Source organism: Annulohypoxylon truncatum (assembly GCF_022578515.1).
Source record: "Annulohypoxylon truncatum strain CBS 140777 unplaced genomic scaffold F4807scaffold_4, whole genome shotgun sequence".
Classification (NCBI taxonomy): domain Eukaryota; kingdom Fungi; phylum Ascomycota; class Sordariomycetes; order Xylariales; family Hypoxylaceae; genus Annulohypoxylon; species Annulohypoxylon truncatum.
Window position 1 is genome coordinate 538920 of NW_025953790.1, and position 19804 is coordinate 558723.

General features: G+C 49.1%; 4 protein-coding genes across 4 annotated transcripts; 2 read left to right on the forward strand and 2 right to left on the reverse strand.

Annotated features, from left to right (window-relative positions):
• Positions 1-954: 954 nt before the first annotated feature.
• Positions 955-2339, reverse strand: F4807DRAFT_456715 (uncharacterized protein; the record flags this gene model as incomplete). The annotated part of the gene is made up of 4 exons (XM_048000924.1): positions 955-1441; positions 1508-1884; positions 1968-2072; positions 2157-2339. The coding sequence occupies 4 exons, from the start codon at positions 2337-2339 to the stop codon at positions 955-957; spliced, it is 1152 nt and encodes a 383-aa protein (XP_047857892.1).
• A 2278-nt stretch (positions 2340-4617) lies between these two features.
• On the forward strand, positions 4618-6984 carry F4807DRAFT_410846 (MFS general substrate transporter). The gene is made up of 3 exons (XM_047996643.1): positions 4618-5276; positions 5332-5628; positions 5792-6984. The coding sequence occupies exons 1-3, from the start codon at positions 4959-4961 to the stop codon at positions 6710-6712; spliced, it is 1536 nt and encodes a 511-aa protein (XP_047857893.1). The 5' UTR covers positions 4618-4958; the 3' UTR covers positions 6713-6984.
• Positions 6985-7410: 426 nt separating this feature from the next.
• On the reverse strand, positions 7411-11965 carry F4807DRAFT_410850 (uncharacterized protein). Its single transcript, XM_047996644.1, has 3 exons — positions 11043-11965; positions 10263-10964; positions 7411-10199 (listed from the first exon to the last, which is right to left on the reverse strand). Exons 1-3 carry the CDS (start codon positions 11222-11224, stop codon positions 7724-7726), a joined length of 3360 nt encoding a protein of 1119 aa, XP_047857894.1. The 5' UTR covers positions 11225-11965; the 3' UTR covers positions 7411-7723.
• Positions 11966-13610: 1645 nt separating this feature from the next.
• On the forward strand, positions 13611-19633 carry F4807DRAFT_262971 (uncharacterized protein). The gene is made up of 2 exons (XM_047994495.1): positions 13611-17528; positions 17584-19633. Exons 1-2 carry the CDS (start codon positions 13838-13840, stop codon positions 19278-19280), a joined length of 5388 nt encoding a protein of 1795 aa, XP_047857895.1. The 5' UTR covers positions 13611-13837; the 3' UTR covers positions 19281-19633.
• Positions 19634-19804: the final 171 nt, after the last annotated feature.

Below are 19804 nucleotides of genomic sequence, written 5' to 3' on the forward strand. Positions count from 1 at the left end.
CATCCGGATGGCTCGTGCAGCTTGGGATGATGTCGATCCTATAAAAGTACCGTGCCGCTTTGCAGATCAATGTTGTCGAATGCCAGCCTAAGGGATAGGCATGGGGCGGCTGTATGTCACCGTGCCATGCTACATAGGTTGCTACAGTCTGCCACTTGGTACGGATCGGTTACCATCTTGTTGAATACGCATCGTGTTCGTGCGATATCTAGGATTATAGCCGACATATGGCCGTGGTCGGCATCCTACGCTTCGGCAGGCCACTCCGATTCCTTTCAAAGAGTCCGAAGCACCGCGAGGATGGTGGAGGTGTCCATAGACTGGCCGAGGAGCCGCGGAAATATCCCCATCACGGATACATGCTTGGCTATCTTGTGTACTACCTAGGTAGGTATTGTCCTTTTCCTAGGAATAGTCACAGAGCCGGGCAATAATCTCATCTCGGGGTATTTAAACCTTCGATGACACTTACTGTAGCAGCGAATGTAATTCACGAACGTCTTCAGGTGTGTCGATTAATTTCTAATCGCATCATCGAGCTCGCAAGATTCTGACGTGTCTGGTCGAATAAGGCCAGAGAGTCCTATTCATTTCAGGCGCGTGAGTAAATTGCAGTCAAAAACCACATACACTTTACACAGGTATGTACTGCCAAGTGTTGCTTCTGAATATGAGTGGTTGAAACACAAACCCCTTTCTGTAGCAATGCAATGCCGACTACCTAAACACTAATTTAGATGCCATCTAAAAATATTCCAGCTTAGCTGCTCTATAATGTAGCCAGCAACAGAGATGAGGGAACCCGAAGAAAGGGGTTTAACGTCCAGCACATCTTGAACCTTCCAAAAATATGGCTAACGGAGATTCATCTTTCATTGGAGGAATGATAAGACCACATAAGGTCCTTTCATTGCTGTCGTCACAACGACTATAGATTCCCGTCCTCGACTTCGCTCATACGCTCACACCGCCATGTGGTATTGCCTTAGCATCAGGTGAGTACTCCACGGTGTACTGCACCGTTCTGTGAATATGTAGCCCCTTGTCGTCTTGTAATGTGTACTCCGAGCTAGAATTGCCGTTGCGAAGATTCGGCGGGTTCGTGCCACCCAAGCCAGTTTTGCCGCTGTTCATACGCGTCCACTTATTCTCCTCGGACTTGGTGTAGCTTTTATTGCTGTGGTACAGATAAGGCTTTGATGAGCTGCTGCTACTGCAAGGGGTGTGCTTGTCAGAATGTTCGCGGGAGTTGTAATAGGCCGGCATCAACTTGGGGAACCATTTAACAACCAGTGGGCGGATCTGCGGGAGACAAGCGCACACGATAGCCACATTCATCTCGATGATGGTCCACATGGTCGAGGCAATTTCATAAGTTGGATCTGGCGTCGTCGCTTGGAGGTCAATGGTCGTGACCCTTAGACAAGAAGTGATAACCACGCTATGAACTCGGGTTAGCAACATGATGTACACACGTGCATTGCCAAGGACCAATGGGGGTTCTTACAAGACACCCAAAGCAAATACCATGATCAGCGCGGCCTTCTGGACGTTGGGAATCTGCAAAGCGTATACGAGGGGCATCGGAAGAGTGAGAATGATGACGTCGGTTGCGATAGAGAAGCCGGCGTTCGCATACCAGAAATGTCCATTGTCGATGCAGGTACCCTTGAGGCCTTTGTCAAACGCCTTGGTAACCGGAGTACATTGAAATATCGTGGCAGTTACTGACGCGATGCAGTACATCACCACACATGTCAGTACAAAGCGGCACGCCCACCTGAGCCACTTAGTATTCCCAAATATTCTCAGGTAAAGCAGCAATATCGAGGCTTTTGTTAGATTTATACAAGCCTTATAAGTGACCTGGCATAGGTAGAAGTACTGCTCTCAAAATGCATTGGTCAGCAATGTCGACTTATGCGGTGCTGACTACACCTGACAGATGGTTATAGCCCGAAACGTACCTTGAAAGCTTGATATTTGTATTTCGGTGACAAGCTGGTGAGATGTCTACCGTAGCCGTAATGGCAAGCGGCGAGCATTATTCCGTCTGATGCTAACGCACATCCCTTTTATTTACATCGTTAGTGTCTGAGTTTTCTCTACCTATCATTTGATTTTGTGTGTACCTAGTACTTGGAATGTTAACTTACAAGTGCTACTAGGATGGTATAATCGTCCGGGCCCAGTTTGCCCCCATTTCCCATTCGCGACCAGATTCTTGTACCGACGACAACAGGGCAGATAGCTAGAAAGACTGCCACAGGGACGTATATCATCTCGACGTTGGTCTCGTAGTATCTAGGGTCGTTGGTCGACATAACGGTTGCCGCCATGTTGGTAAAGTTGACAAGGGTTGGCTACTCTCACCAGGCACTTATGTGAGGTTCTGGCTTCTTCAGACCGGATTCTCAGGGACGAGGTGGCATATGTACCTAAATCCAAGATAATTTGTCGAAGAGGATGAGTGTGAATGTTAGTGCTCGTCCTAATAGACAGAGTGCCTTCAATAATGCTGTTTGAGGTTGATAGTTCCTGCCTGAGATAGATTTGCTAACAGGCGTATGAAGTTAGTATGACATTAATTGTGATAGAAAGTGTCACTCGGCCGTACATGGCGTGATGAATAAATGAATCTTAATTCTGAAGCAAAAGAGTTGGCAGGAGCGAGCCTTGATCGTCTGGGGTGGGTGAATGTATATACGGAAGTAGAGAACGGTCAAAATTCTAAGATTGCCTCTTGCTCTACAACTGCTGCCTCAAGGGAGACATGCTTAATAATTAGGAGAGCACGTTTCATCGCAAGAGCAAGTGCACACATGTCGATGTACAAATCACACAAATTATCATTGATCACCCGCCGGTACACCAAGGGAAGACCGGGAAAGAGCTCAAAAAGGAAACCAGCCACAACGAAGATCTTCACGATGAGTTACCCACCTATCTCGTACTTCAGATATGTAGGTATGTACCTATGTATGTATATATGATATACATTTACATATCAAGATCACGATCAATAGTACTTGCATGTGAGGTAGCGCATCTCATCAGAACATTGTAGATAATCGGAAAGGTTGACTTTTCTCAATCATATCAAACCTGCTCTTACTAGAGACAAATTCTAAACAGTTAGACTTGGTCTATAAGAGATGTGTTTACTCACTCCCCGCCCTTTAACCCAAGCCTTCTTTACTCTTAGCCTTCACCTTCTATGTGAGACATGCCTATCGGTAGCTATTTTGTTGGTGCCACGACCGGATGCCTTCAGCCGTCTTCGTGAGCAATGAGAGGCCGCGAATCCACAAAATGGGATCCAATAGTCTAAATGGCCCGTTCTTAAATAGTAAGTACTTCCTTAGATAGATTCGGTTTACTGTTATATCTTAAATACAGCACTATCTGAATTTGTAGAATATAAAACTCATAGAGTTTCGACTAGAGAGAAGTTTAAGTTAGAGTTGCTGCGCAAAAGTCCCAAGCTATTGCTGTCACTCAAATTATGTGGCAAGTTGCCACAAGGGACTATTGGTAACACGGTCTGAGACAATCCCGTAGCGCATACGCCTTCCTACCTAGGTAGGTAATTGCTGTCTCTTTTCTGTGCCTTTCTAAACCGAGATAGCATATCTAACGAAGGCATTGCTTTCTCTTGAAGAGTGCCGTTTTTGCACCTGACACTTGTAGGGAGCAGGTGGCAGGCAACCTACACGGGCTTATAACACGCAAGGAGGTGGTCGTTGTAGTACTGTTAGGTCTCTGATGGGAGGATCCCTGATAAGATTCTTTACCCCTTTCAAGCCGAGACCATCACAGGAGCGTCATCGCATGAAGGGAGATATTCGTGTACCTGTAGACTTCGGTTATTGTTCATGCAAGGTAACTGCTTTACTTGACTTTCTATCGTACACGTTAGGCTTATTTTCGTAGATGTGCGCGGGCGCCGACTATTATCTAGCTACCACCAATAGATTCTATGATTTTGTCACATCAGTAGCACATGAGATATACGTACGTGCGTTATGTTCCTTCGTGCCGTACTATGTACGCATGCATCTCGTTTTTAGACGCTGTAGGCTCCCGCATCACATGCATACGTGTCACCCCACATGTCGAAGTACATGCAAAGACGCAATACGCGAATTTGGAATGATCCCATTGACGTCCGACTCGTAGAAGCTCGTCGCTTATTTGCCGCGGGTCTCCGAGATGTTGGGAAAGGTATGTTTGATCAATCTCTGCCTGTGGACCTAGGTAAGTGCTGTGAATATGGCGTTGTGTATTACGGCGCGTTCTTTGCGGTGGTGGTATCATTCTAGATTAATTGCCGGGGCATTGGCCGTTGGTGTGTCCCGGGGATGTCTTGGAATATGTGGCCACCATCGGACGCAATGTCTCGCGACTAAACTAGGTAAGTAGAACTTCGAGTACTACGTAAAAGAACCGAGGGACCTGCATAACTTCTAGTGGATGCGCAAGATGAGACGTCGCTACTCTCTTGAAGTGTAAAGTCTAAAGACACAGCTGATGTTGGCAATAACGTAGTATTGAAGATCGAAAAGGAAAGCACTAGCCACCCACCTCGCTATTTTAGGATAAGATGTTCTCGCCTTCCCTACCATTTCCAGGTACGCGGTACACATCTCAACTTCCAACTGCTCGATCACTTTAATGTTCACTTCAACTTTCCAAGTTTACAGTTAATTGTATTTTAATTTATAATTCTTATAATTCTTACCGACTAGGATCCTCGCCTCATATTCGGACGTACCCCGCCATCAGAGGTCTCCCTTCCGATCTTAATCAGTGTCACCCCTGTCTTTCGGTTTTGTTTTCTTCTCCTTGCGTATCCTGCTGTGCGAGCCCAAAACCGAGTCCAAGGATGGTTTTCCATCTTCGAGTCCTTCAACCCCAATTCTTCTCGACTTGAGTTTTTCTGAATCAAACACTCGGATATGGCGTCGAACGCATCAGATGAGCAGCTTACTCACGGAGCTGAGGCAAAGCCTGCTCCTCCTGCCATGTCTAAAGGGAAAGAGACGTATTCCTCAGGCGCCGTAGCCGTGACCGGGCTCGACGACACTCCGCCGGGTATGATCGACGCTCACGCGGAACGGCGCCTCCTCCGTAAAATCGATCTGCACGTCTGGCCTATTCTGTTCATCATATACATGATGTCTTTCCTCGACCGGATTAACATTAGCAACGCTCGTATCCAGGGCATGACCGAGGAGTTGGATCTATACGGAGACAGATTCAACATCGCCCTCTTCGTAAGTCGTTCCGAATTCCTTTCTGGAAAATGCGTTTCGGTCTAACATCGAATAGGTCTACTTTGTCCCATACATCCTCTTCGAGGTCCCCAGTAACATGATCTTCCGCAAGACCAAGCCGGAATACTACCTCTCATCTCTCATGCTAAGTTGGGCCATAATCAACATGTGCATGGGCTTCGTGACGACGTACCAAGGCTTAGTCGTCCTGCGATTCTTCCTCGGCACCTTTGAGGCCGGCATCCTGCCTGCCATCGTTTACCTAACCTCTATGTATTATAAACGCCACGAGTTCCAGACACGCATGAGCTTCTTCTTTTGCTCCACAGTTGTCGGTGGCGCTTTCGGAGGTGTAAGTGACCTGACCTTGGAACCTAATGCACCTACCCGTCAACGCTTATCTGCTTTTCACCTATGTCTCGCATGTCCTTCCCCATCTTTTGTTTCACGTACTTCATGTTAGGGATAACCAATTAAGGTACCAATCAACAACATTAGACTAACCATCAACATAGCTTCTCGCATACGCCATCGCCTCCCTCGACGGGCGCCACGGCATCGCCGGCTGGCGGTGGATCTTCATCATCGAAGGCACCGTGACCGCAGGCATAGCTATCATATCCGTTTTCTTCATCGTCGACTGGCCCGAGCAATGTAAATTTCTCACGTCCGAAGAGAAAAGGCTACTAGAGCTGCGGCTGGCAGACGACGGCGCCGGGAGCAAGGCGCGCATGGACACGCTCAACGCGTACGCGTACCGGCGCATCCTCACCGACTGGAAGGTCTGGCTCGGCGCATTCACGTACATGGGCGTCGGGATCACGGGGTACGCGACGACCTTCTTCATGCCCACCATCCTGAGCGAATTCGGCTGGACCGCGCGGGCCGCGCAAGTCCACACCATTCCCGTTTACGCCGTGTCGGCCGTGGGCATGGTATCGGTGGCGTACCTTTCGGACTATTTCAAACATCGATTCGGCTTCATCATCCTCGGCTGCTGTATCGCGACGATCGGCTACGGCATGTTGCTAGGCCAAGCGCACCTCTCGAGCGATGCTAAATACGCCGCGGTATTTCTGGTCTCGCTAGGTGGCTTTATATGTCCGCCTATCGCTCTCGCATGGCTTTCTAACAATGTCTCGGGTCACTGGAAGCGTTCTTTCGCCTCCGCCGCTCAGGTTGCCCTGGGGAACATCGCGGGAATCGTGGCCGCTCTCGTCTACCGCCAGGACGAAGCCCCGCGTTACCGGACTGGTTATAGTGTCTCCGTGGGATTGATGTGGGTTGGCGCTATCATGGCATTGCTGCTTTTTACGGGCATGCTTATTGAAAATAGGATGCGCGATGCGGGTAAGAGAGATGCGCGGTTGAGCCACCCTAAGGAAGAGGTCGATAATATGGGTGATTACCATCCTTCGTTCCGGTTCACGTTATAAATCATGAACTGGATAGCACAATCCTTGCAATGGGAACCTTGGATGAATTTGCATTCATATTGGAAGGGAAGGGGTATTGCACATATGAAATTTGTGCGTATGGAAGGAGGATGTCCATAGTATAGAGGTGTTGGTTTCCGTGTATGAAGAAGTGTGATGATTAATGATACCCTATAGAAACTTGCGACAAATTGGTCGTGATAATCGAATGACGTCTAATGTCTATGGTGTACACCCTATTCGTCTAAAGTTATAAGGTCAATGGAGTAGTCGTCATATTGGCTTATAATTATTTTACCCGTTGAGCTTTGTTTATGTGTAAGGGCTTACGACTAACAAAGGATTTCGACTTGTCAGAACAATCGACTTTACAACCACACGCGTATGAGAATTTGAATGGCATATGGATAACTGACTTTTACCCCGTGGATATACTTCATTTTTTCCCTAGTTACCGTGATACACTTATTGATACATCTCAAAATAGATTCGTCCCTCGAAAGATCAGCCTCTGAATGACTACTGGAGCCATTTTTTTTTTCGTTACCTAGAAGACTCCCACTAGTGTCGTAGTCTCCTAAAACCAAATCGTTCCAGTCGTCATCCTTACTCATGGGGGCCCTTCATAAACTGCTACTAATGTAGCAACAACTATTCGCCAGATATATCCTCGCCTGCTAACCGGGTTTTCTCCCTCCCTCCCTCCCCTCCCCCCCTCACATCTACAACGGCGACTACAAATGATCGGTGGAAGGGCACCTTGTTTCCTTCGACAGCGTATCCGCGGGAAAAATGAAAAGACCATGTAAACTAGAAGAGAAATGCCCACGCATCCTAACGCTCCGGGTATATGCCATGTTCCAAAAGAGCGAGAGAGAAAGAGATCAACACGAGATTATCTCAGCTTAATTGCCAAGAAACCTCGTATCGTTTCGTATGCTGTAGTAATTATCATTAATGTCTACCTACAATGACAATTGTCAAGGGTGTTCGGATTGATGCGGTCAGCATCTAAAGTTCGTCCTTGCCATGCTGGGCCGTGCCCTTAACTTTTTCGGCAGCAGCGTCAACGAAGGAGCTGACCGTGTCACTCGCTTCGCTTGCCACGCTGGCTGCCGTTGCAGATGCGACACTGGCGATGCTTGATGCCGAGGCAATGCCAGTGAAATATGCTCCTGAGAGACGTGAATACACCGACTCGGTAACAGGGGGCTCTTTTCCGATTATAAGTTCGGAGACAAGAGAGCTAACAATGGAGTATTGGGATGCTGCGGCATCGCCAGCTGAAGAGGCATAATCTCCTGCCAACTCCGTCGCAGAAGAGACCTGGCCTACTGCCGCATCTGTAGCTGATGCTGCATAGTCACCAGCCGCTGAAGCGAAGTCACCGGCTGCAGCATTCAAATTCTCGTACCATGGGGTTGGCGTAGGAGCGCCGTAGACCTGGGAACTCACGCGGTTAACAAGGGCGTCCCAACTGTCCCCAACAGCGTCACCGGCTGCTGACATAACAGACGAGGCCGACTCCTGAATGTTAGTCGGAGTGGGGGTAGCGACTATTGATGCTGCAGACAGAAACTCCGAATACCGAGCATGTGCCAGGCCTAAACCCGCATAATAGTTGTGCTTGGCTTGGTCGAGGAGTTTGCTGGCTTTCTTCTCTGCGCTCTCAAGATATGTGCTAGATGTCGGTTCAGCAGCGCCAATCGCTACCTTTGCGGCTAAGTATTGTTCCGACGCCCACTTTACCGAGTCATCAAGATTTTGCTGGGCGATGGACTGGACCCTCTCCCAATCAACAGATGGAACAGTCGGCGCGCTCGGGACCCATTTGGCGGTAGGAGTGCCATAGACACTTTGAGATGCGGCCGTTATAGCAGCGTTTAGTCGAGAGTTGGCTGAAGCAACGGCGCCAAAGTAAGCATTAGAAACCGAACTAAGCATCTCCTCGTGAACGGGCTTCGGTTGTCCGTGGATTTGGGCGGAGACGACGGACATAGCACGCGAGTAATGATCGGCTGCTCCAGCGATCGCAGCTGTGTATGCGGATTGGGCGGCCGAGGTGATGCTAGCAGGAATATCTGACTGCGCCACTGACAGTGCGCTTGATGCAGACGAATCGATATCGTCATCGAGTATAGGCTGTCGGGAGGGCACAGACTGGGCTGCAGCACCAAAGAGAGCCGACTTGACAGTAGTCGTGGGGGCGGCTTCTTCGACAGGAACAGTCGGTTCATCGGGTACCTCAACAATCGTTTCTTTAACTTGTTCTGGAACCTCGATAGGTTCAGACGCGGACGCTTCGTCTGGGTTTTCTACGTTGGTCTTGTTGTCCACTGCTGCGGCTTCAGTCTCCGAAGATGGAGCTGCGGTCGACGCTGAATCACTGACGCTGGTAGCTTCCGTCTCTGCCTGAGAAAGCGATACGACTATTGTCTCAGCGTTGACGGGGGCGTCTTGTTCTGCACTTGCCTCAGCCACTGACTCAGAATCGCTCTCAGCTTCTCCGGCGATAGAGGAACCTGCCGATGTGGCACTCCGGGCGGCACTGGCAGCTTTTCGGGCGACGTCTATAGCTGCCAGTTCAGTCGTCTCGCTGTCAAAATTGTCGCTGAAGTCGCCGGCTACTGCCTTCCACGTAGCAACCTGCTTTAATCGTCCTAATTCCATGGCTGCGGCCTGCGCTATGCCCATCGCCTCATCCTCAATCTCGATTCCAGCTGCCTGGGCAGCCAGGATGCCAGGATGGGTAGTAATCAGCTGTTTGAACTCGTTCGTCCACTGCTCAAAGCGAGCCTTGAGCTCATGGTACTTCTTCCAGTCCGTATAGGTGACACCTTCCATCCACGCCCATTTCATGCCAATTTTCTGAAGAGCGAGATCACTCGTCTTTTCGAGGATACTGTAGTGCTCTTCGGCGGCTTTGGTGACGGCGATTTCAGCTTCCTGCTCGTACGTTTGGCGCCAAGTGCGAACGGTATGGGCCTTGTCTCTAATTTTGATGCCGGCTGCGCGGACGGCTTCCAGCAAGGCCTCGTCTCTCTTCTCGGCATCTTCGCTATGTTTTGTCAAAATGGAAATAATGGACTTCTTAAGCTTCCCGAGCTCGGCAGTGGCAGTCTCGTCGAGTTGTTTCACGAGGGATTTACCCATGCCGTTAGCTTGTCTCTCGATCATACGGTTCGCGATCTCCTCAACGCGGCCCTCAATTTCCGTAGCTCCTTCTTCTGCGACTTTCGCGAATTTCCCTTCCCATAACTCGAGATCTTCGGCCACGGTCTTCGCAGCGTGCTCACGTACTTCTTCCGGGGTGCGTGACTTGGTCTGGTCGATCTTTATTTCAGCCACCTCTTGTTGAGTCTCAGGAGATTCTACCTCGCTTCTGGCAGGGGATTCGGGTTCAGATATAGCGGTACTTTCGACAACCGGAGCGGTAGATGAAGTAGTAGAAGCTGTCGGTTTCGCGAATGTAGATTTGGGCGCTGATCTTTTCGAGTGTTAGTAACTAATATAGATGAACTAACATAGGAGTTATGTAGCAAGGACTTACGAGTTAGCTTCCTCGATAACCGACTTGACCTTCTTCTCCTTATACCTGCCTAATCTCTCGCCGATGCGAACGAGCTGCGGCTCGACCTTCATGACATAGACGTCTCGCAGATGGGGCCAGACAGTAGAGTCAAGGAAGGCGCACGTCTTGTTCCAACCCCATTTAGTCGATGGGACGACAGTATCGGTGGTAAACGTGTAGGCAACGTCATAGCCCTGCGCGGCGTAAGGCTGGACGAACAGGTAGCTCGGAAGTAGCAGCTCGTGATAGGTCTGCAGCGCATTGGTCCGCGCGATTTCGTAATAAGGAGAGACAGCGGCCGAGACACCCTCAACGTGAGGTGCGATAGTCTCATCATATCGAGCCTTCGCCAGAGATTGATACTTGCTTAGTTTCGGTTGGACGTTCTTCTCCCACTGAGCTTGGCTGAAGACACGAGCCTGGTCCACCCGCGGACCACCATATTTGACAGCATAGGAGCGGGTGGGTGTGATGAGAATACGGTCGACGGTATTATAATACGGCTTGGCAATGTCGACGTAAGGGGCGGCGTAGGTATCATAATACGGAGTTACATGCGGCGACACAATCGATTTAATTCCAAAATAAGGTTTGCAGATTCTGGGTGTCGCATCGTTGCATGCCTCGAGGCTGGACGGACATCGGAAGACCAGTGTATAGATGCAATACCAAGACAATAACCTGGGGAAGAAGAATTAGTACTGATTCTTGAATACTCGCCTAGCAACGTTATATATGTTGAAATAATGTTTTCATTACCTTGCGGTGACACTGAAGATCCATGCAAAGAAGCTCTTCTTCTTCGGTTCGATACTTCTCCGCCTTGATGTTAATGTATGTCCATTCATACCATTACCACCATTGCTTCCGTTGATACCCTTCTTCCCTTTCGCAGACCCATTCGTACTAGATTTAGATCTGTCGTCCTTTGCGACAGTCATGGTAACACGCAGCTTTAAGCTTCAACAAAAGTGAAAAACACTGTTCGCATTAAGGTATACGTAAATGATTTTGACACGTTGCCCACCGAAATGATGGCGGTTCGGATGTGATGTAAATGAGACGCGATGAAAAAAATGAAACCGACCGGGGTAGAAGAGACGAAAAGAAAGTATTAGATCTATCTCCAAGTCAACATCGAGTCCACGATTGTAGACGAAGATATCTTCATATAGGTTTTCGCAATTGATTAAGTAGTTGTCTAGAAACTCAAGAGGGTTGGAGGGGAAATAGAGGACAAAATGTGGTTTTAGACGTTGATGAAAGTGGGTATAGATGTGTTAGAATGTTAGGAGCTTTGACGATAGTTGTGACGGCTGGACGGTCGAAGGAGCTTCCAGGGCTAAGGCTGGCGTTTCGGCTCCTTGTGACAAAAACGAGATGATCAGGGATAACGCAGGGGTTGAAAGGCTTAAAAAATGGACGAGGGCTGTCTAATCGTCTAATCCGTCTCGGTTAGGCACCTATTCTCCGATTCTGTATCTGTTCCCTTGATAAAGGAGATGTTGAATTTCTAAGGTTGCTCTTACAAAAGAACTGGCGGGATGCTGAACAAATAAAGTGATGGAATTATTCGATTTGACGGAGGGTGAGCAGGTGAACGATGCAAGATATCGAATGGACATGCATGAACCTTGTGAGAGCTGTAGGAGGTATGACGAAACTGGTAGTCTACACAAAGGTGGTACATTTCACGACTAGATGTAGGAGTGCTAGCTTAGGTACACATGATGTAGCTACGACATGAGGGGTTGATGGAGGTCGATCGCACCTACCTCGATCAACTCAATGTACGAACTATTATGTACCTACCTAAAGCACGTGAATATTCTATAGACTTTTAATAATAGCATGTATGCCTAAGTAGGCATATATTTGGTACCATAGAAAAGCCAGATGTTGACTGTGTATATACACACGTATGATTCAAGATCTTGGAGTGATGGGATGAGTTCGATCGTACCTGAAGTTGAATTAAACAAACCTCAATAACTTTAGAACAGCACTCATTAGTATATTCTATTATATCATAACATGTTACAGAAACAAGTTATTTTCAGCTCTTTATCCCGTTTAAACAGGAGTCGGGATTTATTGTGACGCCTCTCTACTATCCGCATCACCTAGTGTCTTGTCACACCTGTTCCAAAGACGTCATCCGATCACTAACTTCTGCAACTAAATATCTGGCCAAGAGAGATGTGAGGGATGATCTACATAACAAACATTGCTTACCTATTTTACAAGAGGAATAATATAATCTATCACATATATTCCCAACCTGGATGCCTAGTCTTTATCTAGTTACGCGGCCAACATCAATAGCACATGGTGCATCAAAGAGGTGTAGGTGGTCTCCATCTGTCACTCTTGAGCATCCAGGTGACTGGAACGACGGATGGAACATGATTGCAGCGAGATGGACGAACTTGCCAGCTTGCATATGCGGCTACGCGGCATTGAGAACTCATTAACCATCCATGACTGCCTAATCTTTCTATTCGACCATTTTGGTCTTTGATGTTCATTGCTTGAGTGTAAACGCTGGCAGTGCTGGCTAATAGAAAGTGTCCATGCACCTAGATTCAGATTCAAACTCGGAATATCGGCACTTAGATCGTGTCAGGACGCGTAGACTCGGGAACTTCCTGTCTTTGCAATCCTGGGTAAAAACAAAATTTGAGCAAGAGGGCGCATGTCTTTAGTTGATAAGCTATACATTGCCCAATTGTGTATAGAATTCTGACAGGTTATAGTGTTGCGGCGATTGGTTGATGAATGCCAAGACATAGAATTAACGAATTCATGGAAATTTAATATAGTACAGTGTAAATGTATGTGAGCTAAGTATTGAATATAACTGTGCTCGCACGGTGCTTATCCGAGTTGCCCGCTTTCGTAAGTAGTCTTTCGTAAGGCAGTGACTGGAGAAGCAGCGGCGACCTAGGCCCCTCTAGCGTCGTTAAATTGGATGAGCAGTCGCCACTGAAATATCATCATACCCGAGAAGTGGGTAGTGTCTATCCCTTAGATAATCAATTAATGTACATACATTCATACATTCATACATACATCCACGATATATGCATGGCAACTTAAAGTGCTTCATCTGTCATCCATCACTCTGCCGAGCAAACAGCCCTTTACACGTCGTGGGTAACACCGTAACCTGCTTACTTCCTAAAGGACCAACCTAAGGCCTAAGAAACCTATGTGTTAAACCTCGACCGATTGCGCCTTTGCCTTACCGACTTAGCAGAGAGACGGGTCGAGGCTGTCATACATCCAACATTTGTCTCCAGGGCTACATACAACCCAACATACTATTACTTGCACGATCTGATGTTCTGGACTATCACCGCCTCATAGCATTCAAGCATCACATCCGTTCCCTTGCCGACTACCATTTCCCGCATCCATCAAGACGGAAATCCCATGGTCTAAACCCGAGGAAGAAGCCCTCTGGGCAAGACTTCTAAACTTTGATAATTAATTAGGATTGTTATTCATCGACCGTCACTTCGAATCGAGAGCCGACCCGTACATCGCCTGTCATGGCAGATTGGCCGCCTGATCTGGCCGCCGAATTCCCAAATACCATCGAGCGACGGCGGCAATCCTCAGCGAGACCCGACACGATGTCCGAGCATTCTACATCCGGGATCAAGCCTTTCGGCAACGACGCCTCCGTCGATCCTGATACCTGTCGAATATGTAGAGGAGAAGGTACCCCAGAAGAGCCTCTCTTCTATCCGTGCAAATGCAGCGGTAGCATTAAATTTGTTCACCAAGATTGCTTGATGGAATGGCTCTCTCACTCGCAAAAGAAACATTGCGAGCTCTGTAAGACGCCTTTCCGCTTCACCAAACTATACTCTCCAGATATGCCGAAGCGGTTACCCCTCTATATTTTCGTCACGCACATGGCTAGATATTTAGTCCGCAACGTTCTAGTCTGGTTGAGGGCCATCTTGGTCATTAGCGTCTGGCTAGGTTGGCTTCCCTATCTCATGCGATCCGTCTGGTCGTTCCTGTTCTGGCTCAGCGATGAGGGATTCGGTCCCGGCCCGCCAGTACTCGACAATAGAAACGGCACTTCTATAGGTCGGGATGATCTATCCTCTTTCTCCATCACGTATGCGACTACTTGTCCCTCTTCTCCCTTGTTCGCTACTACGACTACTGCCGCAAGCGTTGGAGGTGTAATTGATCAGATTCCCGTATCTAGTTTGTTAAAGAGCATCTCGAAGCCCTTGGCTACCAGCCCCTCATCGTGGCTTGCTATGTTGTTGGGCTTGTCCCCGGCTATCGAAAAATCAACTTCGGGTGTTAAGGAGCTACTTAATGTCACGGCCGTCAACCATGTCACAACCTCGCTTCCTGCCGGCTACCCGTCCTCTCTGCTGAGCGACGTTTCTGTTCTGAAGAACTTCACGCGACACCCAGCTATCAACCGGGTTATCATCGCCGTCCTCGAAGGCCAGATCATTACCCTGCTTGTTATCGTATGTTTCATCCTGATCATATTGGTTAGGGACTATGTGGTGCAACAGCAGCCGGAGATAAATATGCGCGCTGCCTTTGCCGCGGGAGAAAACGAAGCTCCCCCACCGGTTGGCCCCATGAACAATCCCATGGCGCGTAATGTGGACCTTGGAGACGACGAGGATTTGGATTCCGACGACGATTCCGCCCCTCTCGGTGGTGATTTAGTGATGGCCTATGCCGACGAGCAGGAAGAAGCAAACCAAGGAGACCGTGCCCGTGATCTAATGGGCTTACAGAATCCCCGTCCGAGGCCTATTGCTGGGTACCGACGACGAGCTCCACGACCTAACACCGACATCAGGCGCGAGGATCGCGGGATCATCAATAGAACTTTCACCTTCGACTCTGAAATCGCGGAACGGGATGATGAACCTGAGGCTGGCCCATCGCAGCATAATTTTGCTGACCGGACTGTCTCAAACAGGTTCGAAGGTGCCTCCGATATAGAAGATGGTGATCCCGCGTCGCAGAGTACCGTCAAAGAATATCTGCGAATATATCGAGAAGCCAGTGGAGATCAAGAACGGATTCTCCAAATAATTCGAGATGAAGGGCTAGAGGATCGTATGCGATATTGGATTCGGGTGACCCAAACGATGGCTACCGCTGGAAAAGCCGCCGATGAGAGCGGTCCAGATTCAAGTAACGGGGATAGGAGTTCGGCAGTGGCTCAATGTGAACGCGGCCCGAGCAGCTCTCCGGATAGATCCAAGTCGCCCAGAGCAGATAGGACCGGTAGTGACACCTCAAGCTGGACGTGGGCGGAAACTGACGACGGGGATACCGCAGCAAGCCAGAATTCTAATAGCAAGGGTAAAGATAAAGCTACTAAACTTGTCGCAGCCGAGTCTGATTCTTGGACTTCTTGGGGAGGCGAATTTGGCGAAGCTCCTCCGCAATCGTCCAATAACGACGACAATATTGGCACTGGCGTACCGGCTTTTACAAGAGCCCGAGCGGCGTCAGATGGTCCACAATCTCCAAAGAGGATCAATCCTCTTGCGAATAACAACTGGTCTTTCTCCGACCTACCCCCCAATCCCCACGGCGAACGCCACGAGGGGACGTCAAGGTTACCAAGCTCAAATCTTGCTATATCTGCTTTTAACTCTGCGTCGGTTACTGCGGATCCCCGTGAAGATATCGATGATATCCAGCTGCTAGAACCAAGAGCGTTCAACGGAGATGAGCAACGTGCCAGTCAGACCGAGGCGCATTTGCAAAGGAGCCTTGGTATGCAATTAGACGCGCAGGATAGACTAGCTGCCGAGTATGATTTACTCGGACCTGTGGAAGATGGCCCGGCTGACAATACCGCCGATATGACTGAGCAGGTCCATGATGCAGAGCCGGTCGTCGTTGTAGCGCGACAACCCGGCGGCATCGTAGATCGCGTAGCCGATTTCATGTGGGGGGACGTCGAAGCCGGCAATCACGACGATGTCGAACCCGAGGACGCTGTAGATATATTCGGCGATAACCAGAATGCCCCTTTCTTCGATAATGAGCGCATGCTTGGTAGGGAAGACGACGAGGCCGAGTTGGCACCCGATGTCGTCGAAGCTGCCGTTGCTGCCGGCCTCGACCCTGAAGCCGTTGAAGATGCTGAAGATTTCGAAGGGATCATGGAGCTGATCGGCATGCGCGGTCCGATCGCAGGCCTATTCCAGAATGCCATATTTTGCGCGTTTCTTGTCTCCATCTCCATCTTCTTGTGCATCTTCATACCCTACAACGTTGGTCGCGTATCTGTCTGGGTCATCGCAAATCCGGCTCGTCTGCTGCGTATAGTCTTCAGCGTCTCCAAATTTGTCCAAGATGCCGTTCTATTAGTCGTCGGTTACACTTCTACCTTGACCTTCGCCGTGTTCGAGGCGTTTAGGATAATATTCAAGATTGAGCACGGGAAACAACTGATGCATACGTTAAGAATTGATACGAGACGTGTTGCCATCGGGGCTCTTGACCGGATTCTGGCTAGTTTCATGTCCGAGATGCCGCTGATCTCCGTCAATGAGATGCGCAATTTCTCAGCTCTTAGCCACCAAGCTCTTCTCATGGTAAAGAGCGATATCCGATACGCTTTTTCGTCCCTTGGAAACGTTGCCCTTTACATCTTTGGCGGCGATTATTCAGCTAAATGGGTCACGGCTCAATCTTGGATTTCAGTTTTTGAACCAGGCATAGTTGAGTTCCTAAGATCCATTCCCAGCACCGTCGTCCAACCCGGATCTTGGATGCTGAACCTTAGTATACCCGAATCTCCCTTTTCTGTGAACCCCGGACTCGCGCACTGGGACGCGAACGATAGAACCTGGGCTATTCTCCTAGGATACGTTTCTCTGTCGATCCTTGCGGGGCTTTACCTTGCTAGAGGAACTCCCTTTTCTTCGGGCCAAACCGCTCAGGAATGGGAAGCCTCAATCATCGACGCGCTGAATCAGGCCAGTGGCGTCATGAAAGTGATCTTAATTATCAGCATAGAAATGCTGATATTTCCTTTGTACTGTGGCCTGCTGTTGGATTTTGCACTACTCCCTCTTTTCGAGGGGACGACTATCAAGTCTCGGCTACTGTTCACCTACAACTATCCACTCACGTCTATCTTCGTGCACTGGTTTGTCGGTACTGGATACATGTTTCATTTTGCATTGTTCGTGTCTATGTGCCGCAAGATCATGAGGAAAGGTGTGCTATGTAAGTATTTCCGAATTCGCAAACTATTATGACCGCTTTACTAACTAAAAATCAGACTTCATCCGGGACCCAGACGATCCCGAATTCCACCCAGTCCGCGATGTCCTTGAACGCAATGTCACTACGCAACTCCGAAAGATATTGTTCTCGGCGTTCGTCTACGGAGCACTCGTCGTCATCTGTCTTGGGGGCGTCGTATGGGGCTTGTCCCTAGCGCTTCCCAACGTCCTTCCCATCCACTACTCCTCTAATGAGCCAGTCCTAGAATTTCCTATCGATCTCCTCTTTTACAACTTCTTGATGCCCCTCGCCGTCAAGTTCTTCAAGCCAAGCGACGGATTACATGCTATGTATACGTGGTGGTTCCGCAAGTGTGCGAGGACCCTGCGATTGACGTGGTTCCTTTTTGGAGAGAGACGCGTGGATGAAGAGGGTACATTGACCTTGCCTCGAGACTCGCCTTATCAAAACCTTCCTTGGTGGTACCGGCTCTTTCTCGAAGTTAGCAAGGATAACGAAGTCGGCCCAAAGACGTGGCAAGACACGTTTAAAGGAGGCAAAGCAAAGCCCTCTTCGAGGATCCCGGCCGACGAGATGACTCTCCAAGATGCGATGAAGAAGAAGCTCGTCGAATCTGGGCAGCTCATCCCCGACGGCCGGTTTGTGCGATCGCCGGCGTCCGATCAGGTCAAGATCCCCAAGGGCCAAACGGTGTTCCTCGACGTGTCAGAACAAGACATCAGGCAAGATGGAAAACTAGATCGGCCGGAAAGCGACCTCTACTCGGGCATTCATTACCAGCTCGTCTATGTCCCACCTTGGTTTCGACTGCGCATCTTTCTGTTTATCCTCTTCATATGGATATTCGCGGCTGTCACGGGAGTCGGCTTTACAATCGTGCCTCTAGTATTCGGTCGTCGCATGTTCAAGATTCTTATCCCTTCCCACATACGGACCAATGATATATACGCGTTCAGCATCGGCATATACATTCTCGGCTCTCTTGGTTACTTCCTCTTCCATTTGCAATCAATGCTCGGAAAGCTGAGAGCATGGACGGCGTCCGTAGCAGATTCGATGCTAGACCGTCACGCAATACAGCGTGGTCTTCAATTTACGTTACACGGTTGCCGGTTATTATACACTTACACGGTTCTACTCGTCGTTTTCCCCCTACTCATCACACTCTTAGTAGAGCTTTACCTGCTCATGCCGCTACATACGTACATGTACCCTACCGGAATAGATACCACAAGACTAGAAGGCTTGCGGGAAGGCCATACCATACGGGTCATACAAGCTTGGACTTTGGGTATCCTCTACCTCAAGCTTGGCTCCCGAGCGCTAACGCTATATGGCGGTAGGCCTGCGCATGCCGTGCGGGCCGTCCTCCGCCGCGGTTGGCTGGAGCCCGACATTGGTATCTTGACGCGCGCGTTTGTCATCCCCGGTGTCCTAGCGTCGCTGCTCATGATCATCGTCCCGCCGATAATAGCCCAGACATTCCTCCAGCACGTGCTAGACGTCAACGAGGGGATGACTCGCGAGATGCGGGTCCTCACGTTCCGGCTCGCGTACCCCTTCATGGCGGTCTTCTGGGTGGGGCTCCTCATGGCGCGGAACATGCTGCGCGTCTTCGAGGGCTGGCAGGTCCGGATCAGGGACGAGGCGTACCTTATGGGGGAGCGGCTCCACAATTTCGGCGGCACGGCATCGAAGGTGTCGGGTTGGAAGGGTAGCACAAGGCTATAGGCTATAGGGGTTATAAGAAAAAAGAAAAGAAAGTTGGGCGCCCGTAACGCATTGTGTTAGAATGTGACGTAGCTGGTAGCTCCGACGTACGAATATGAATTTTATTGTAATAGATACTATATGGCTTTTTGTTGCTTGTGAGTAGGTACCTATGCGGAGATAGATAGGCTACCTCCTTCTTCTTATTATCAATTCGTGTTCCAATGATCCTTAAGATGTAGTAGGCACCACAACGCGGAAAGTGCCCCGACAGCTGCCAGAAACGACCGCCGCAATGGCGGCCACTCCAGGGCTTACACGCTTTAGAGCCAAGCGGACTATTACTCAATGCAGTAAAACCGAAGAAAACGGTAACCCCCTATAAGGCACCTCCGAACTGTTGAGTATGTCGGACATGAGTTCATTTGGAGGAGCCCACAGGAACGGTTAAAGCATAATCATATATACCAACAGGTTGGACATGTAGGATATTTCGTATAAAATTAGGACCTTTTTCTTTGCATGATTAGAAATTAGAACTGAAC